The 20,248-nt window shown below is 41.8% G+C and overlaps 1 protein-coding gene across 2 annotated transcripts in view; it reads left to right on the top strand.

Moving 5' to 3' along the window:
• EFL1 (elongation factor like GTPase 1) overlaps positions 1 to 20,248 on the top strand; it is a 111,583-nt gene that overhangs the window by 26,850 nt on the left and 64,485 nt on the right. Inside the window, exons 13-15 of one of the 2 annotated variants that reach the window (XM_061158826.1) lie at positions 5,617 to 5,768; positions 5,999 to 6,165; positions 8,569 to 8,707. In XM_061158826.1, the coding sequence (XP_061014809.1) occupies positions 5,617 to 5,768; positions 5,999 to 6,165; positions 8,569 to 8,707 (458 nt within the window). Of the gene's footprint in view, positions 1 to 5,616; positions 5,769 to 5,995; positions 6,166 to 8,568; positions 8,708 to 20,248 lie in introns of both variants that reach the window. The other variant, XM_061158825.1, reaches the window with a different exon arrangement.

The following is a 20,248-nucleotide window of genomic DNA, read 5'->3' as shown; positions in this document are numbered from 1 at the left end:
GGGTGTGCGGTGGGGAAGGTGCAGTTCTGTCCTCAGCCCGGAACTCCTGTGTAGCAGCCCCTGTGGGAACATAAATTTCACTGAGTACTTGATCTTTTTGTGATCCCTCTGGAGGACACAGTTGTTGAAATCAGCTCTGGGACTGTTAATTCAAATTCATGTTCCAAAAAAAAAAAGTTTGTTATTTTTTTTGCTACATCAGGTCTTTTTTGCAGCGTGCGGGCTTCTCTGGTTGCAGCAGACAGGCTTAGATGTGCCATGGCCTGTGGGATCTTAGTTCCCCAACCAGGGTTGAACCCATATCCCCTGCACTGGAACGTGAACTCTCAACCACTGCACCAGCAGAGAAGTCCCTGAATTGGCATAAACCTGAAGAAGAGCAGTTAGAATAGTGGTAGCCACAGCTAACAATCATTGGACGTCAGACTGGTTCTAACCTCAGCCTGTCTGTGTGCGTCAGTAGAGACTTTTGAACGTGTGAGTGCCTCTGCTGATGTCTGTGTGTCTTGTTGTGTGTGGAGAGACGGGTGGAGTGCAGCCGTGGGAGACAGATTCTTTCTCACGTTTCCGAAGCCTTGGAGAATCTCTTCTACGTCATATGAACTGGTACAGGTCCTCCTCCCCCACTAGTATGAGTGATTAGATCCCAGTCGTTCGTTGGAATCATGGCACTAGTCTCCTAGCTGGTTCCGCCGTCCCAGTGTCTAACTTGGCCGGTCCACTTGCCATTCTCCCTTCAGGATCTTGATGTCTGGAGTGAAAATATTCACTCTACCCAGGAGCTTGAAGGCTCCTCTTCTTTACTGTCCACCTCTATTCTGGGAGCTTTCTGTGTGGGAATCTTTCAAATAACCTGAGAGAAAGAATATAAATCAATAATACTTCTTAAGAAGGGCCTGGTACCTCAGGCATCATCTCAAATCTTGCTTTTGTAGGTTCTGAATAATAACGGTAATAGCACTAATAATTGGCTCCAGTTTATCAAGCTTATAATATTCCTGCCTCGCTGTTGATTATGCTGTTTAAATCTAACAGTAGTTCTGCAGTGCAAGTATTTACTGTTTCAGTCTAACCTGGGGAAGTTAAGAGGCCTTAAAAAGATGAAGTAGTAATGGATTTTCCAGTAGTCATGTATAGATGTGAGAGTTGGACTATAAAGAAAGCTGAGTGCCAAAGAATTGATGCTTTTGAACTGTGATGTTGGAGAAGACTCTTGAGAGTCCCTTGGACTGCCAGGAAATCCAACCAGTCCATCCTAAAGGGAATCAGTCCTGAATATTCATTAGAAGGACTGATGCTGAAGCTGAAACTCCAATACTTTGGCCACCTGATGTGAAGGGCTGACTCATTGGAAAAGACGCTGATGCTGGGAAAGATGGAAGGCAAGAGGAAAAGGGGACGACAGAGGATGAGATGGTTGGATGGCATCACCGACTCAATGGGCATGGGTTTGGGTAAACTCCAGGAGTTGGTGATGGACAGGGAGGCCTGGCATGCTGCAATCCATGGGGTCGCAAAGAGACGGACATGACTGGGCGACTGAACTGAACTGAGTGTGCTCAAGGTCACATAGTTAGAAGGAGGCCAGAAGAGTATGTGAATCCACATCTGTCCAGCTGGACAGCCTGCGGGCGTCCACTTCACCAGTGGGATCTGGCCTCCATCATCTATGCAGCTTGTTAATCTCCACCGCTAGATCTCGGCAGCAGCCTTCCAGCCTGCTCACCATTTTTAGACTCTGGGCCTTTGCTCTGACCATTCTCAACCACCGTCTTCTCCAGTACTCTATCAGAAATTCTTACTGCATGCTTAAGTGCCTATTAAGTAAGATCCTGCTAGGAGGTTTTCAGGCAGTTCCTCTCCCCCCGAATCCCTGAGTCTGCTGCTTTGGCTTCCTTCTTAAGAACCAGTTTCTTGTAGTCACAGGATGTGATGTTCAGACAGAAACTGCACTCCTTGCTCCCTTAGTTCCCATCATCTCAGCTCCCTGGCGCTGTGGTTACTGGTAGCATGCTTGCAGCCAGCTCCTCAGCCCTTTCTCTGTCTCTCCCCCAGCCTACCCCTGCAGCCGGCTCCACGGAGGTCAGGGCATGGACATTCAGCTTGGAATCCTGAGGGCGGGTGGTTTTGTGTTGTCACCTCTGTCCTTTCTTTTCCAGCCTCACCTCCCCAGTCTGCCCTTTGAATGTCCAGTCCACATTCTCATCTGTGGTCACCTTCACCCCTACTGTTGGTCACTGCCATCCCCTCAGAACTGTCATCCACAGTTAGCTCTGCTACAGCCTCAGTAAGTCAGCACCCACAGACGTTCCTTGACTAGTAGAGCTCTGTTCTCTCGCAAGTGAATTTCTGTTTATTCTCAGTAAATACTAGTTGACACAATGGGTTCTTCGAGTAAAACCGTGCTGCCTTCTCTCCTGTCTGCTCTCTTTACCTGTGTCACCACTCCCAGCGCTCACAGCAGTGCCTGACCCATCGCAGGTGTTACCTGGGTGGATGCATAGATATGCTGATGGACAGCAAGACTCTGTACATTTGATGTTAACTTCATGAATGTAAATGCTAATCTTGTTATGAGCTCTGACAAAATGGGGATTTAATATATGTGAACAGATATGCTTCTTTCTTTTTTTTTTTTTTTAGATATGCTTCTTTCTTAACCAAAGCTCAAATAAAACCACATTTACTTAATGTGATGATTTTATCATTTCTAATTCCTTCTGAATGGAGGATATAGCCACAGATGATGAGTGTGGAATTTGGAGTCAGATCTGGGTCTGAATTACGGCTCCTCTGTTTATTGTCCATGTGACTCTGGGTCGAGTTATGTAATTCTCCTAAGGCTCCAGTTCTTATTTGTAAAACAGGAGTAAGAATACCTGTGTCATCTAATTGTTTGGATAAGTATGTGCTGTAATATATGCAGAGTAATTAACACAGTGTCTGTGCCATAGTTATGAAATAGTTTATTTTCTTGGGCACCAAAATCACTGCAGATGGTAACTGCGGCCATGAAATTAAGACGCTTGCTCCTTGGAAGAAAAGCTATGACCAACCTAGACAGCATATTGGAAGCAGAGATACTACTTTGCCAACAAAGGCCTGTCTAGTCAAAGCTATGGTTTTTTCAGTAGTCATGTATGGATATGAGAGTTGGACCATAAAGAAAGCTGAGCACCAAAGAATTAATGCTTTTGAACTGTGGTGTTGGAGAAGACTCTTGAGAGTCCCTTGGATTGCAAGGAGATCAAACTAGTCCATCCTAAAGGAAATCAGTCCTGAATATTCATTGGAAGGACTGATGTTGAAGCTGAAGCTCCCATCCTTTGGCCACCTCATGTGAAGGGCTGACTCATTGGAAAAGACCCTGATGTTGAGAAAGATTGTAGGTAGGAGGAGAAGGGGATGACAGTGGATGAGATGGTTGAATGGCATCACTGACTCAATGGACATGAGTTTGAGCAAGCTCCAGGAGTTGGTGATGGACAGGGAGGCCTGGCATGCTGCAGCCCATGGGGTCGAAAAGAGTCAGACAGGACTCTGACTGAACTCAACTGAACTGATAAGCCCATTGGAAGTGACCATTTCTGTCTGCGCTAACCGGTACATCAGTTTTGTTTGTTTTATTTTTTTTTGACCTCCCTGTTTATAGTGATAATAAGGTATTCCATGGTTTTTTTTTTTTTAATTTTTAATTGAAGGATAACTGCTTTACAGAATTTTGTGGTTTTCTGTCATATATCAACAAGAATCAGCCATAGGTTAATTCATACTTTTCAGATACTCTTATAAAAAGTCTAGAAGCAAGATAAGTTATGTAAGGGTTGATTGACAGGGCTGCTGGAGTGTGTAGCCTGAAGAAGAGAAGGGTGAGGGGAAGGGTGTGAGGGCAGATGATCGAAAGGCAGGGAGAGGGGAGTACGTTTGTTGGGTGTTGCTCCAGAAGACAGAACAAGAGTCTAGAAATTTCATCCTGTGTTTGAAAGGCCTTTAACACTGAGAGCTCCCAGTGGAGAGGAGCTTATGCCAGCATATGTGACTTCCCGACAACCCTGAGCAAGCCATCCTCAAAGGTCTCTCCCTTTTTTTTTTTTTGTATCTGATGGCACAGCTCTGCCTCCTGCATTGGGGTGGGTATGACTACAAGGGGCCAACTCCTAGAACCAAATTCATTGATTTCAAGGGGCAGGTGCTAAGGGAATAGAAGTGGTGTCCAGTCCTGGGGGGAGGTCTTGTCTAGCAGGTGGGTGTCCGAAGAGGACAGCAGTGGACAGCTGGTGACTTATGTGTGGGGCCGCCCACATGATGTAGAAGGGATTAGGGCACCTGAAGTTAGGAGCTCAAGGAGCACATGGCATGTAGCATGCACGGGACCAGTGCACTCTTGTACGGCCATCTGAGTGGTTTCCAGGAGAGAGAAGGGGAAGGGAATGGTGGGATGGGAGACGAGGTCATCGGCCAGAGATGGAGGCGTGAACAGGAGTCACAGTACCAAAGTTGGGGGGTGGTAGAGGAGGCGGGCACAATGTGGCAGGATCCGGCAAGATGCCCCACCCCCAGGCGAGCCCCCAGCAAACACAAAGACATGTGCCCTCATACCTTTCCTCTGGTGGAACTCAGGTCTGGCACCGTGACTGATAGTCATTGTTGGACCTTCTGTCCGGCCTGAATTGCCAGCATTCAGCCTGGCCCTTCCCTTTGGACCCTAGTTCACCGTGGAGGTGTATTTTCTTACTTTCACGGAGAAAAGCTCGCTTTCTTACTGAGTTCGTCTGCGTATCTCTCTGTTAGAGTGTTCTGAGCTGTGGTATCTGTTACTCATTCCCTTTCTTTTCCGGCCATTTGCCCTATAGAGGAGGATCGTGAGTGCCTGAGAATGGTTCCATGCTGTTGTGTGTGACTGAGGGGACACGGGCTCTTGCATGTCATCTCATGAGCTCAGAGTAGCTGGGGACGCAGCATTCCCAGTGGAGGAGGGAATGGCAACCCACTCCAGTATTCTTGGCTGGGAAATCCATCCACAGAGGAGTCTGGCAGGCTACAATCCGTGGGGTCATAAAGAGTCCGACACAACTGAGTGACTAAACAACAGCAGCAGGGTTCCCAGAGAAAGCGTGATAGGCCTTCTTTTCTCTTGCTGCAGTGAAGGAGAGAACTCGGAGAAACTTTGCACCAGGAGGGGACGGGGGACCAACCACCGTCTTCTCCAGCCACATTGTCGTTCAGTCACTAAGTCGTGTCCAACTCTTGGCAGCCCTGTGAACTGCAGCACGCCAGGCTTCTCTGTCCTTCACTATCTCCTGGAGTTTGCTCAAATTCATGTCCTTTGAGCAGTGATGCCACCCAACTGTCTTATCCTCTGTCGTCCCCTTCTCTTCCGGCCCTCAAGCTTTCCCAGCGTTCCGGTCTTTTCCAATGAGTTGGCTCTTTGCATCAGGTGGCCAGAATACTGGAGCTTCAGCATCAGTCCTTCCAGTGAATATTCAGGATTGATTTCCTTTAAGATTGACTGATTTGATCTCCTTGCTGTCCATATTAATACTAGCTGTTTCTTGGCTGGAACAGACTGAGATCCTTGCTGTGGCCAGGTGTTAACATGTCTGTGGTGTCCTGTAGACCTCTCACTCAGGAGGAGATTGCTGAGAGGCGAGAGCGTGCAAGACGAAGGCACGCGGAGAAGTTGGCAGCGGCGCAGGGCCAGGCACCCATGGAGCCCACCCAAGATGCAGGCGCCCTTGAAATGAGTTCACAGGGAGAAGAGCCAAAAGGTACAGCTTTTCTCAGTAGTTTCCCCATCCTCGGTGATACGGATGGAACACTCGTCCTTCTGCTCTTGGGCTTTTAGCTTTGAAGGTAGCTTTCATCAGTATACTTCTATCCTTGGTGTTTCCTTGCTCAATCTCAGCCAACAATAGTGTCTTCCTTGTCGCCTCTCTTTCTCAGCAGCTCCTGGATGCAGAGAGCATCTGGGCACTCATGCTTCTTCTTTTTCCAGCAGGTGATGAGCAGGAGGTGGAAAGTGAGACCCCCAAACCCGTGCCCCCAGAAGGAAGTGAGCAGGAGTCTTTTATCGCCTTCGCTCGAGTGTTCAGTGGTGTGGCACGAAGAGGAAAGAGAATTTTTGTCCTGGGACCCAAATACAGTCCTCTTGAGTTTTTGCAGCAGGTAAGAACAGGAAGTAAAATATTCGTATATTGTTTCATGGTTCTGCTTTCTTGTTCGATTAGTGATTACCTTCTTGGTAGGTGTGTTTGATCTCTAGGGAGGCGCATTTGAGTGAATCTCTATGCTTCCTCTTGTGTCACTTTGGTACTATTTGATAAACCTGTCTCAAGTAATAGCATTTAGGAAATTAGGCTAGTACAAGAATCAAGTTTTCAAATCTTATTTAGTTAATTTATAAGGCTTTTCTAGAAATTCAAGGCTAGAGGAAAGAACTGAGAAGAACAGATGTCATGGTGGAGCCAGGACGATGCCAGGTGTTCAAGACATAAAGATCCAAAACCCAGGTGGCACGAACCAAAGGCATGGGCCTTGAACAGGTGATAGGCAGCAGTTTCTTGGCAGGCAGGTCCCAGACATTGATCAGGAGGGTCTGACAGTCGGTGAACAGCCAGCATCTCAGTATGTCTGGGCCAAAGGGTAAATAAGAAACCACAAGCCAGAGCTGTCTCAGAACATTTTTGGATATACAGAAGGTGCGTATGTGGTAATTAAATGATAAAGGTCAGAGGATGAATGCCAAAGGTCCAGGGAGCCAGGCAACATCAGCGAGAAGCTGTGAGTTGGGGGCTTCTAAGATGCTCGTGCTCCTCTTGGCGTGGGTAAACCAGGGGCGCTGCTGTGCTTGGCTGTGATGAGACGGGGAGGTGGTGGTAGAAGTCTGTGCCATCAGCTCCTCTTTGCCTTGAATGTTTATTCCATCAGTGTGAGCAGCAGGTGGATCCTTGGACCTGTTGCCATGCCCAGTGGTGACTGAGCAGTTTGTGCTCATCTGTGACATGTTCAGATTTAGCAAGGAGAAGTACAGCAGTTGGTGTGTTTGGACTTACTTTTTAGCAGAGGGTAAAAGTGTTGTAATAAGGGGTATAAAAATCTACTTGTGATCTTCTTACCATCTTGGTTCCCATCTATCCATAAATGTATTAAGTATAGTTCTCTGTTTATTTAGGTCATTTAAAGTGTTATCATTTTCTCCATAAAAATCTTTAATCACTTTTGTTACTTATGCCTAACTCTCTTATGTTTTGTTAGTATTCTGAAAGTTACTGTTTTAAATATATATGTATATACTTTTTTCTCTACTGCTAATCTATAGACATACAGTTAGTTAACTTTTGTATGTTGGTCTGTGTATGACTGTCTTGCTAAATTGTCTTACTAATTGTAATTTTTCTGTAGTTTGTTTTAAGTGAATGGTCCTACTGTCTGTGCATGATTCTGTTTCTTCCAATTTGATCCTTATATTTTAAATTTCTTCCAGCCTATCTTTAGAGCTCCCCTATAGAGCTGTCAGTGAGTCAGAACACACGCATGTACATGTAGCCTGTACCTCAGAGGTCGTCATTTTCATGAAGTTTCCAAGTCTACCCTAACACAGTAGCTTCTCTCTCCTCTTGAGATTTTATACATTTACTTACCTGTTCTTCCTTTTTTGCCATTCACTCTATGTTTCCAGTGATAGTTATCTTTTTGTATGTGATGTCCTGGACATTTTTTCCTCTTCACAGCACCAGCACAGTGCCTTGGGTACCAAAGATAAGTCGGTTCCTTCGTTGACATGCCTTTGGGGCACTTGAATTTGTATGGAAATTGTTGAAAATTCAAGACTGTATCTTGAATAATTTGAGACAGAATCTCTATGAGAGTAAATGTGATGTAGAAAGAGTTCCATGTATCTCATCTTTGCTGTGTGAGTGTCGTGTGTCTTCTCACCAGAGTCCCCAACATTTCACAGCATGCTCTCTCCCACATTAACAGCCCAGCCTAGAAGAGTGGCTGTTTGGCCCTTACATGGCATATTTATGACATCTAACTACTCCTCAAAGTTATTCACTTTCCTGTGTTACTCAGCACTAGCACCAGCCCTTGTCATATGCTTAAAGGACATTATAAGATTGTAATTTACATGACAATATAATAATGTTAAAGCTATTTTAAGTGATAATAGTAACAATGAGTGTTGAAAAAATAGCCCAGTGGTTCTGGTGTCCAACAGTGTCTGACACAGTTCATATAAATACTGGCAAAGGGTATGGGGATTTTTGTGTGTTAGTATCTTGCTACCAGGTCACAGCAGAATTTATATTAGCCATAAAGTTTATGATTATGTGGAATTCTTGACAGGTTTTATGTATATGAGAAGTCTCTCTAGTTCAGAATTTACTCATAAACTGAGACTTATTTTTATATCACACCATTTCAGATCTCAATATTTTGGGTTTACATGAAATGTGACTGCACTATATCTTATTTATGAATCAAAGTAACTTTGTAGGTATTAACCCAGACTTGTTTTCCTTTGACGTCTCCTAACTCAGCTTCTGTTCTTTTTTCTTTTTGGCCCAGGTGCCATTAGGCTTCTCAGCTCCATTAGAGGACCTTCCCCCGGTCCCCCACATGGCGTGCTGTACGTTGGAAAACCTGTACCTTCTGATGGGAAGGGAACTGGAAGACCTCGAGGAGGTGCCTCCAGGAAACGTGCTAGGTAGGGTGATGCTGTGTGTCACATCTGTGCTCCGTTCCGACACGTGGCCTGACATGTCACCCACATCACGTGAGATCTATGAGGGAAGTGACTTGGATCTCATTCTTGTTTTTTTTTGTTTATTTTGGGTCATGTCCTTTGGTTTTAACCTAGTGCATTTCAGTAATCAGCATGTGCAGTAGTGCTGTGCTGTGCTTAGTCGCTCAGTCATGTCCAACTCTTTGTGACCCCCTGGGCTGGAGCCCACCACGCTCCTCTATCCACGGGGATTCTCCAGGCAAGAGTACTGGAGTGGGTTGCCATACCCTCCTCCAGGGGTTCTTCCTAACCCAGGGATCGAACCCAGGTCTCCCGCATTGCAGGAGGATTCTCTACTGTCTAAGCCAGCAGGGAAGCCCAAGAATACTGGAGTATGCAGCCTGTCCCTTCTCCAGGGGATCTTCCTGACTCAGGAATTGAACTGGGGTCTCCTGCATTGCAGGCAGATTTTTTTGCCAGCTGAGCTACCAGGGAATCCCATTTACAGCAGTAACTTGCTGTAAATTATGGTAGGGAAAAAAAAAAAGTAACTGCTTAAGAAATCGGTGACTAAGCTGAGATTCCATTCATTTGGGGATGAGAAAGAATTTCTGCTCACAGTAAAGTCAGTTCAGATGAATAAGACACTTCTGGCTTTAAAGTATCAGAAACTATTCTGATAAAAGGGTCTGTCTTCTTCCAGGATTTTTTAATCCATTGAATGTTGTTTTATATTATAAATCCATAAATACTGTTCCTCATCTCCATAATGTTCATTACTTCTTTGCAGTCTTCACTTTTAAAGGTCCTCAGTGCAACCTTGAAGACTCAGATGAAGGAATTTTCTTTGGATGGTCATAGTCACTCTGGGTGTGATATGGAATGCTGGGTCCCGTTCTGAACCCTTGGAGTCCTTGTCAGGTGTAGAGTTATTTATGGGGGGACTCCTTGGGCTCCAGCTTCTTTTTATGTTTCAGAGAAATGGTCTAGACTGCTGGTCTGGAGCTGCTGGATTTTGTCCACTTTAGTCCAAGAAATTTGTGTTTTGATGCTCCCTTGCAGAAATACATAATTAAAAGTTTTTTTTTCATTGCTTTTTTTGGGGCATGAATTTCTAGCCTCTCCTCAGTGTTACCCATTCTTTTCACCCCCTTTGGAAAATGCTGTTGAACCCTAACAATTGATGTGATTTATGAGCTTCCATAACGAGCAAAATATTTTTTATCAGGAAGGACATGGGAAGATGAATAGAAAGCACTCTGTTTTTGTTTATAAGCCTTCCTTGTGATTCCTGTATTCCTCACACTCAATTACTTTTCTCTTAAATGGAAGGTGAGGTGGAAGATCTCTAACACAACGTTCAAGTGAAAAGAAGTACTGAGTAAGGGTTCAGTGCATGGTTTCTGTCGGATCCCCTCCAGTTAAGGGTCGTTGTTTGTGCTCTCTCCCCAGCAGAGGTCAGGAACATGATGTGCAGTAGTTCTGGTTTCCTTCTGTCTGTTTCTAGATAGCCGTGTGCTGTTCAGCCCTGAGGCCAGCTGTGTTATGGCTCTCTCATCTGCCTCCTAAGGTAGCTGTAACCCTGCTATCTGCAGGAGACCTCCCACAGATTAAAGCTTTCTTCATCTTGGGGAAGACAGAAATACCTCATTCTCTTTTACTGATCTTTTGAAGTTATTTGGGAGCAGTGGTAGGAGCTAGGGTGTTGGTAAAGGTGCCTGTTGGTTAAACATTTGTTTACCAAATTCAGTTGTTAATAAAATAAGATGGTCACACAACTTTGGGACAAAATGAATTAAACAGAAAAGTGAGATATATTTTGTAGAAGCATTAGGATTGTATTTAACTGCCAGTGATCAAAACACCAACTGCACAGTCTTCAGTTTCCCTCAGTGGGAAGATTGGGGTAGAGGATGGACAGTTGAGGACTGGTGCCGTGGCTGTCTTATGTTATCAGGGAGCAGGGTCCCTCTCTTCGCCTCTTCGCAGTCCTTAGCTTGGGGCTTTGTCCCCATGGATCCAAGATGGCTTCTGCATTGACATTCCTGGCAGGAAGAGGGCACACGGGCCAAAGGCCCTCACAGCACTGATGTTTCGTTTATTTTTGTTGTCATTAGTTTATTTATTTTGGATGATTTGGTTGATGTTACTTTAAAACCCTTTGGCAGTGACCACCCCATATATGGTCTATTAGACAAATACCTAAAATATCTCTTACTAAGAAGTACTCATAGAGGCTTTATACATCTCTCCTAAATATCAGTTGTCATGTGTGTTCTGATTATTCCATTATGCCAGCTTTCACCTTTCTCAGTAGAATTAGAAACTAAGATATGTTTGGGATGAAAAGGTCTGGTTTGCTCTGTGGAGTGGTGAGGAAGTTCAGTGGTTTGGATGTGGGAAGTGTGGGCAGGTGTGAAGCGGAGCTGGTGTTCAGCCAGCACACACTGGTGCCAGTCTGTATGGAAACCCCACAACCTGAGGTTGGAATAAGCAGGCACTGCTCCCTGACCCCCACTGCCTTTTTTTACCCCTGGACTGGTGTTTTTATTTGGGAAGAGATGCCCTGTTAGTGACCATTGTATTATATATATCCTTGCTTCTTTGTGATTTTGTCATGTGGTCACCCCTAGCTGCAGTGAAAGCCAAAGGTTGAGTCTCTTACAGTCTCTACAAGTAAGGTAGGGGATATGGGATGGTGAATGGTTTTTGAAGAGCCTGTTCACACTCTAAACCACATTTCCTCGACATTTGCCTGGTGTTGCCTGAAGCCCCTTCATTACGGTTCTGTTTCTTTACATTAGGGAGGAAGATAGTCTGCCAGAATGATTATAAATGCAACATTGAAGGGATTGGAATCCAGCCAGTCTCAGCTTACCTTCTAAATTGAAGCATACAGAAATTGTTTTCTGTCTATTAACCTAGATCTGTTCGAACCCTGTGCTTGACTATAAAGCATGAGTATACCAAAATTCTGCTCATAGTTCTGCCACTAACTAGTATATGGCCTTGGGCCAATTGTGTAACCTTTCTGGTCCCCAGCTTTCCAAAATAATTTGGATTAGAGTAATTTCTACTAACAATCTTATTGTAAAAATAGAACAGCTACTTTTTTTTTTCTAAAACTGTTAGGGACTTTCAGAGCTTCTTTTATTATATCTATCATATATCCTAAAGTTTAAGGATAGAACATTAAACAGCATTGTATGGATACATTTTATTACTGTAGCTATAAAATATAAACAAAATTTTACGTACATCATGTTTCTAAGATACATACAAACTCATGTAAAAATAAATTACAAACAAAATTCAAGTTTATAATTGCCATTATATTATGGCGGGCTGATATTTTCAGTGAGGATAGAGTGAGATAAAAATGCTTAGTACTTTTGTCATAAAAATTGTCCCTGGATTATGTCAGTATACCACTGATTGAAAAAAAGTCCTAGACTAGATCATTTCCAAGGTCCCCTCTAGCTTTAACTTTTCAGGCTTGTGTTTTTTAAAGAAAAATCTTATGTCAGTTATTAGGACATTTCTCTTCCTAGTATTCCTTAGAGGAACAGTAAATTTTTGATATGGCTACTAGGTTGGGTTGAGAAACCCATTTCAATGGCTCCATCAGAACATCTTGAACTAGTTACCAGTTTGTAAGGCAAATTTCACTTGTTCGTTGATTTGAAAACTGGAGTATATGTAGCAGTAGTCGCAGTTTCATAAGCCAGGTGTTTAATACAACTTTTTGGAGTGAGGAGTAAGTTTAAGGCAGGACAGGGGTGTGTTAAGAGTTGAGAAGCAAGAGAACAAGAGAAAGCTGATTGCCAGCAAGAGTAATAAATGCTGGGGTTCTAGCTATGGTTTCTAGAGTGAGTTGACTGAGACCAGGTATGCCAACATAGTTGTTGTTTACTAAAAAGTTTTCCTGTCATAGGGGATGAGCAGGGAGGGGAGTGGGGAGGAGGAGAGTGGGATGGGGTGGGCTGGGACTGAAAAGAAGAAACTGAATGGTCGAACATGGTTGAATTAATCTACGTGTTCTAGTTATCTGTTACTGCAAAACAAACCACCCAAAGCCTAGTGGCTTAAAACAAAGGCAGTCTTAAATGTTTCATGAATCTGCGATTCAGGTTTGGTGGGACAGCTCGTTTCCATGCCGCACAGTGTCAGCTGAAGTGCTCAAAGCCTGGGCACTGGAGTCATGTGAAGGTGCTTGTCACTCACGTGTCTGCTGACTGATGCTATCTGTTGGCTGGGACCTTGTGTGGATGTGGCGCTAGGGCTGGAACATGTGACCTTTGCACGTGGCTTCCTTGCACCACACCGATAGGGTTCTGCAGCTGAGCATCTCAGGAGGAAACTGCATCAGCCTCTGTGGCCTAGCCCTTAACGCCTTCAGCCTCATTTTTGCCACATTTTCTTCATTAAGAGGTAAGAGTCACTAAGCCTGGCCCAGACTCACAAGGAGGGAACTAACTCCACCTTCAATGGGTGATACGTCAGAGAATTCGAAGACATGTTTTAAGATGACCACACCATGGATCAAAGATGATTTCTTCTTTCTTTTTATATTGTAGCAGGCCTGTGGCTAGACACATACTACAAATTGAGACAGCAGTGTTTATAGTGATCAGGCATGCCTGTTAACTTCATCTTTTTTATTCTTGTTAACTTAGAGAAAAAGGTACAGTTCTTATTTTAATAAGAAAATTGTAGAGTGGTATGACTGATACCCATATGCTTTTCATCCAAAATGATACCGAGTCAGATTTATCAGCTGCAGATGAAAATTTTTGTTGGAGAAGGAAATGAAAACATTATATGGCATTCTTGAGCAAGTCAGTGTATGGAGTCAAAGTCTAAAGTAAAGTTCTTTTACTGGCACTTGAAAAATGCAGATTTCACATTTGACCTCAGCTATAACTCACTTGGAATACTTACACCGTCTGATAAGTGTGGTTAGATTTTATGGTCTGGAAATAGTCAATTGAAGGTTGAAAACCATTTAACTACAACCTGATGTTTGAAAAGTTGGTAGAGATGGGACCACAGAGACCTTACCAGGTTGAACACACAATAGTCTTTTGTTCAGTTCTCTGCTGAGAGTATCTCTAAAAATAAATGTTTGCTCCAGGCTCCTATTAAAATGTGAGGGGAAATTGAATTAGGATTCCAAATCTTTAGCTTTCTCTCATACACTTTTAGATCTCTTCCATGTGGCTAACTCTTTAACATTTCAGGGGCATATTCCAAGAGGAAACATGATAGTTCTCTTTTCAACATAAAGAAAATAAATATTAATTAGCCTTTTTCTGAAATAGTTTTAGTTTTGCAATGGTTGTTTGCTGGGTTGGTAGGAAGTCAGTGTGCATTGAATGGGGGGAGAGTGTGTGTATCCTTACTCATGTGGGGTGATTGAAGAGTCAAACCTTTGAAGTCAAACCTTTTATTAGCAGATTTGATTTGATTGTTTCAAGGGGAAGCTCAACATTTTTGGGACTCTTGAGCCTTTGTAGTACTTTTGTAATACTTTAAATTCACTTACTAGTGGATTTCTTTTAAATATACTTCTTATCAGCATTTCCACTTGGAAAGAATAACCAGCAGCCTTACTATTCATTTCTTAGTATTAATAGTTTCAGCTGATTTTTAACAACTTTTGTTTTATAGATTATAATTTATTCTCTGATTTTGTAATAGTTGTCTTATTTCTTTTTATTTTTATATTGCCTGTAAAGGTATGATAAATAATAATAGTTATAGCTGCTCATCTGTCTTGTTCCTCCTGACTTTAATGGAAATATTCCTAGTATGTTAGTTACAGGTTTGTTGATGCCCAAAGATTCATATTTTTTAATCATGCTAGGAAAGTTCTGAGATTTTTGAAAATCAGGAATAAATACTTAAATCTTACTGATGCATTCTCAGCATCTGAAGACAGGGTTATAGAGCTTTTCTCCTTGCTATAATTGATGTCATGAATTATATTTAGTTATTTCCTGATTATTAAGACGTCCTTGTGTTTCTGGAAGAAAATAATACTTGAGTGTTGCATATTTTCTTCATACACTCTTATATTCAATTTTCCAGTATTTCATCCAGACTTTTCTTGTATGATTAATGAAATTGCCATTATTTTCTTTGTGTCGTGGTGATTCCAAAATGGGAAACTTCCATCTTTTCTACCCTCTAGAACTATACTGTTCAGTTGTTAGCCATTTGCCATATGCCATTAAAGATTAGAATCAGATAACATTAAGAAAACTTACTTCATCAGATAGATGCACCAGTCACATTTCAAGAACTCAGTAACCACTTGTTACTAATGGCTACCATTTTGGACAGTGTCATTCTGGAGAAATTTCTATAGAATGTGATAATCATCTTTGAAAGTTATCAGCATAGTGTGCGTCACAATAGAGATCTATTTGAGAAGTGCAGAGAAGCCAAGTAAGAATTCTCTCTTACATAGGGAGAGCCACCGGTCTCTTTTTTAAAATCTCTACATGTGTATACTTAGGGGTTTTAAATTGTGATGAAAATGTAGTTACACAAAATTTACCTTCTGAATGATTTTTAAATGTAAATTGGTAATTTTTGTTGTTGTTTTGCTGCACAGAGTGCAGGATCTTAGTTTCCTGGTGAGGGATCGGAATCTGTGCCCCCAGCAGTGGAAGTGCACATTCTTAACCATTGGACCACAAGGGAAATCCCTGTAGTATATTTTTAATACAAAAAAATTGTATTTTCTGTACAGTTTTATAGCCTGTTTATTTTTCTCTTTGAGATAATCTCTTCTCAGAACATTTATAGCTTTTTTCCCTTTTGTTTCAGTGCATTTTCTGTAACTCTTAGAACAATGCTGAAGAGTAGTGTAAGAGTGTCTTATTTCTTTTAAGGTAGAGGAATTCTGTAAACATTTTAGTGTTTCAATGAGATTGGATTTGGATAGTTTGTATGATGAAAATAAAGTATCCTCTTGTTTCTGCTTGCTAGATTAATTTTTTAAATGTGGGTTGATGTTGAGATTTATTAAGTGGTGTTTTCCACATCTTTTAGGTGATAGATATTTCTCTCTTTTCATCCACTTATATTGTGAATTACTTTAACATGTTTTCTAATATCAAACCAGCTTTATATTCCTGGGATAAACTATTTGATGAGTGTATTTCAATATGTTAATGGAACAGTGAATTCAATTTTTGGTAGTTTTTTCTGTAAAATGTTTATAGTATTTGTAAGTTTGCCCAATCTATAGTTTTTTGAATATATTTATGTAGTTTAAATATCAGCTTTATACTAAGCTATAAATTATACTAAGCTATAAATTCTATAGCTATAAATTCTATACTAAGCTATAAATTATACTAAGCTATAAATTCAGGGATATTTTCATTGTTTCTTGTTTTGCAGAACAGTTTTATCAACACAAGAATTTTTTGGCCCTTAAATTTGATTAAACCTCCTGAAAGAAACTTATACCTGCTTCGGCACAGATTCTATCCCTCACCAGGAAACTAAGATCCTGCATTCTCTGCAGCACAGTAAAAAGAAAAAAAATTACCAGTTTACATTTAAAAGAAATTTATACCTGGTTGGTTGTCAGGTTGTGATTTGATAATTTTATCAATTGTTACCATCTCTTTCTTTTTTATTTAGAAGAGTTGGTTCTTCTTTTTTTCTTTTTTTTCCCAAGTGAAAGTATTCATAGCCTGAATCTTACTGATAACTTTGGCTAGATTTCTTTAGTTTTATATGCAGCATTCTTTTTATTACATTTTTACGTGTCCTCTAATTCAGCACTTTTCAACCCGTGTACTGCAGTTGCACTTAACAAATGTGACAAGCTATTGCTCCTTTTAGCCTCAAGGCAGCTGAGCAGGTTATTGGATGGCTGGAGCCCTCTTGTCTGTTACCTCGGATGGAATTGTTACCATATGGTTTAGTAAAATGCTCATTTTCAGATGTGTCTGTCGAATCCACATTTTTACTCACTGGAGTAACTGGCTAAAACTGCATAACATCTTTTGAATAGGTAGATGAATACAACTTCATAACCTAAAAACTGACTGTTAATTAACCTGCTGCCACTCTAAACATTATATGAGAACAAACGAGTATGTGAAGGGTTCAGTTCAGTTCACTTCAGTCGCTCAGTTGTGTCCGACTCTTTGCGACCCCATGAATCACAGCACGTCAGGTCTCCCTGTCCATCACCAACTCCTGGAATTTACTCAGACTCATGTCCATCAAGTCGGTGATGCCATCCAGCCATCTCATCCTCTGTCATCCCCTTCTTCTCCTGCCCCCGATCCCTCCCAGCATCAGGGTCTTTTCCAGTGAGTCAACTCTTTGCATGAGGTGGCCAAAGTATTGGAGTTTCAGCTTCAGCATCAGTCCTTCCAATGAACACCCAGGACTGATCTCCTTTAGGATGGACTGGTTGGATCTCCTTGCAGTCCAAGGGACTCTCCAAGAGTCTTCTCCAACACCACACTTCAGAAACATCAATTCTTCATCACTCAGCTTTCTTCACAGTCCAACTCTCACATCCATACATGACCACTGGAAAAACCATAGCCTTGACCAGATGGACCTTTGTTGGCAAAGTAATGTCTCTGCTTTTTAATATGCTATCTAGGATGGTCATAACTTTCCTTCCAAGAAGTAAGCGTCTTTTAACTTCATGGCTGCAGTCACCATCTTCAGTGATTTTGGAGCCCCCAAAAATAAAGTCTTGACACTGTTTCCACTGTTTCCCCATCTATTTGCCATGAAGTGATGGGACCAGATGCCATGATCTTAGTTTTCTGAATGTTGAGCTTTAAGCCAACTTTTTCACTCTCTTTCACTTTCATCAGGAGGCTCTTTAGTTGTTCTTTTTTTTCTGCCATAAGGGTGGTGTCATCTGCATATCTGAGGTTATTGATATTTCTCCCAGCAGTCTTGATTCCAGCTTCTGCTTCTTCCAGCCCAGCGTTTCTCATGATGTACTCTGCATATAACTTAAATAAGCAGGGTGACAATATACAGCCTTGATGTATTCCTTTTCCTATTTGGAACCAGTCTGTTGTTCCATGTCCAGTTCTAACTGAAGGGTGAAGTGAAGTGAAATCACTCAGTCGTGTCCGACTCTTTGCGACCCCATGGACTGTAGCCTGCCAGGTTCCTCCATCCATTGGATTTTCCAGGCAAGAATACTGGAGTGGGAAGATCTCCAGAGGATCTTCCCAACCCAGAGATTGAACTGGGGTCTCCCGCGTTACAGGCAGACTCCTTAACGTCTGAGCCACTAGGGGTGTCCCAACTGAAGGATATCCGTCTCCAAATACTATATTTCTCTTTTACTCTTACATGGCAGTTATAGAGACTAGCTTGTCAGAGGAAATAAAGGAATAGATAATTGAAATGATTTTTGCTGAAGTTTTTCAGTAAAGAAAGGCAAGCTGTGGGTTAATAGTCTGAAGGAGTGGTTGGGTGAAAGCAAAGGGGGAGAGAGAGAGAGAGAGTGTTTGTGTATGTGTGTGTGTGTGTGAGAGAGAGAGAGAGAGAGAGAGAGAAAGACAGTTCGATGATAGTTGTTTTTCAGAGTGAAAAAGAGGTCATGAAAGGGGAAAGATGAAGGATGCAGTGACATGTTCCAGTGGTGAGTGGTATGTAGAATATAACCTCTGCAACTCAACAGTGTGAAAGACCTGGTTGACTGTAAGAGGAGGGAAGACTTGGAAATTTTCAAAGCATGTGATAACTTAGGGAGAAACCACAGTGAACTTTTGCTAGCTGTTAGATCATAGGATTGTACCCTCTCCACTATTCTTGCCTGGAGAATCCCATGGACAGAGGAGTCTGGCAGGCTACAGTCCATGGGGTCGCAAAGAGTCGGACGCAACTGAGTGACTGAACAACAACAACATAGGATTATGCCTTGACTAGATGGGACTGCTAGATGGTTTGGGAAGAAGTGGAGATGGGATGTTTAGTGAGGATTGCTCAGATGTGGCAATAGAAATTTGCCCTGAATCTAGTGCCCGTCAGGGAGGGACTGTAGACTATTCTTAGACATTCTGGAGCTGTCCCAGGTGTAAACCTGGAGGAAATACCACTGAGACCTAGTTGGCAGGGAGGGGCTCACCTGTCATTGAGCCACCTCAACAGACTCAGCTCATCAGCTTGTTGCAGTTTCCTCATTTCTATATGATTTTGGCCCTACCTGCCAAGCCTGTTTCAGATACAGTAATTGAAAAAGTGAACAGTTGTATTTAGAACATACACATAATAGTAAATGTACTGCAGGTCATATTCCACTTCAGATGATTTTGTAAACATACTTGTGAGTTGAATCTGCATAATTTTCATGCCAACCCTGGGGAGGCCGGGGAAGTCAGAGCATGGAAGTTAGCTAAGCTGCCAAGATACTAACAGATCAAATGTCAGATATAGGAAGTAGGAAAGAGTAGGTGGTAATGGATGAAGCAAAGGTCAAGTTTAAAAAACTGATGGTGAGGCACTGGACCTCTTAATGTTTTTAATGCCTGCCAGAGTGGGGAAATAATTTGACTTCTGTAAATGGCTTATGCAGTTTAGGATGATATCTGTGATGAGTCACACAGTAGTCTGGTTGACAAGGCCAAATTCAGTTTTGTCCAGCTGACGACTGACTGTCAAGATACACTCATGTACCCCTGAATTGATACCCTCCATTGGAGTACCACTTGCATATGTATCAAGAGTTTTAAAGATAATTACACCTTGGAAAATCATCATATCTTTTGACCCACAAGTGCTACCTTTATGAATTGATTCAGAGGGAAATTACTAATATTGTGCATAAAGATTTGGCTATAATATTTACTATAGTCTTGGGAGAGAGGGTAAATGGTTCAATAGAATTTTTAAAAAATTTTCCAAAAAGGAAGTATTTGTAAAGACTCTTAAAATAGTTTGAAGTGATTTTGAGTGATAACAGTCACTGTGGATTTTGAGTGGTGGCAGTAATTATAGAGGCTCAACATCTCTTGTTTTTTTTTGTTTTTTTTTTTGTTTTTTTTTTTTTTTTTTTCAGAAAAAAACAAACCATGTGGTTGAGAGAAAGTGTGATGTTGGAGGGAGAAATATGTTTCTGGTATGACTAAACTGTGGTAGACTCATTAGATGTGAATGTAATCAAGGAAATGCATATATTTTTCGATCATGATAGCTGTTAGAATGGTGAAATTCTTAAAATCTGGCATATCCTATGTTGTAGGGATGAGGCCTTAGAAACTTTTATAACCTTTTAATGTAATTTGTACATTGGTACAACCACTTTGAAGAACAGGTGACAGCCAGATATCTGTTTTATTTTTCTTTTTACCTTTTTTATACCTTAAACATCATCTAATTTGATTTTTTAAAAGATCAGAAGACAGTGTTAATGTCTTTCTTTGACACCATTGGTGTTATTTTATAAAATTTATGCTATTGAGTGGAGAAGTATGAAGTATATGGATTAGAAATAGGATCCTCTGGGTTAAAATTCCAGCT

Source organism: Dama dama, chromosome 13 (assembly GCF_033118175.1).
Source record: "Dama dama isolate Ldn47 chromosome 13, ASM3311817v1, whole genome shotgun sequence".
Lineage (NCBI taxonomy): Eukaryota > Metazoa > Chordata > Mammalia > Artiodactyla > Cervidae > Dama > Dama dama.
This window is presented reverse-complemented; position numbering and strand designations above follow the sequence as displayed.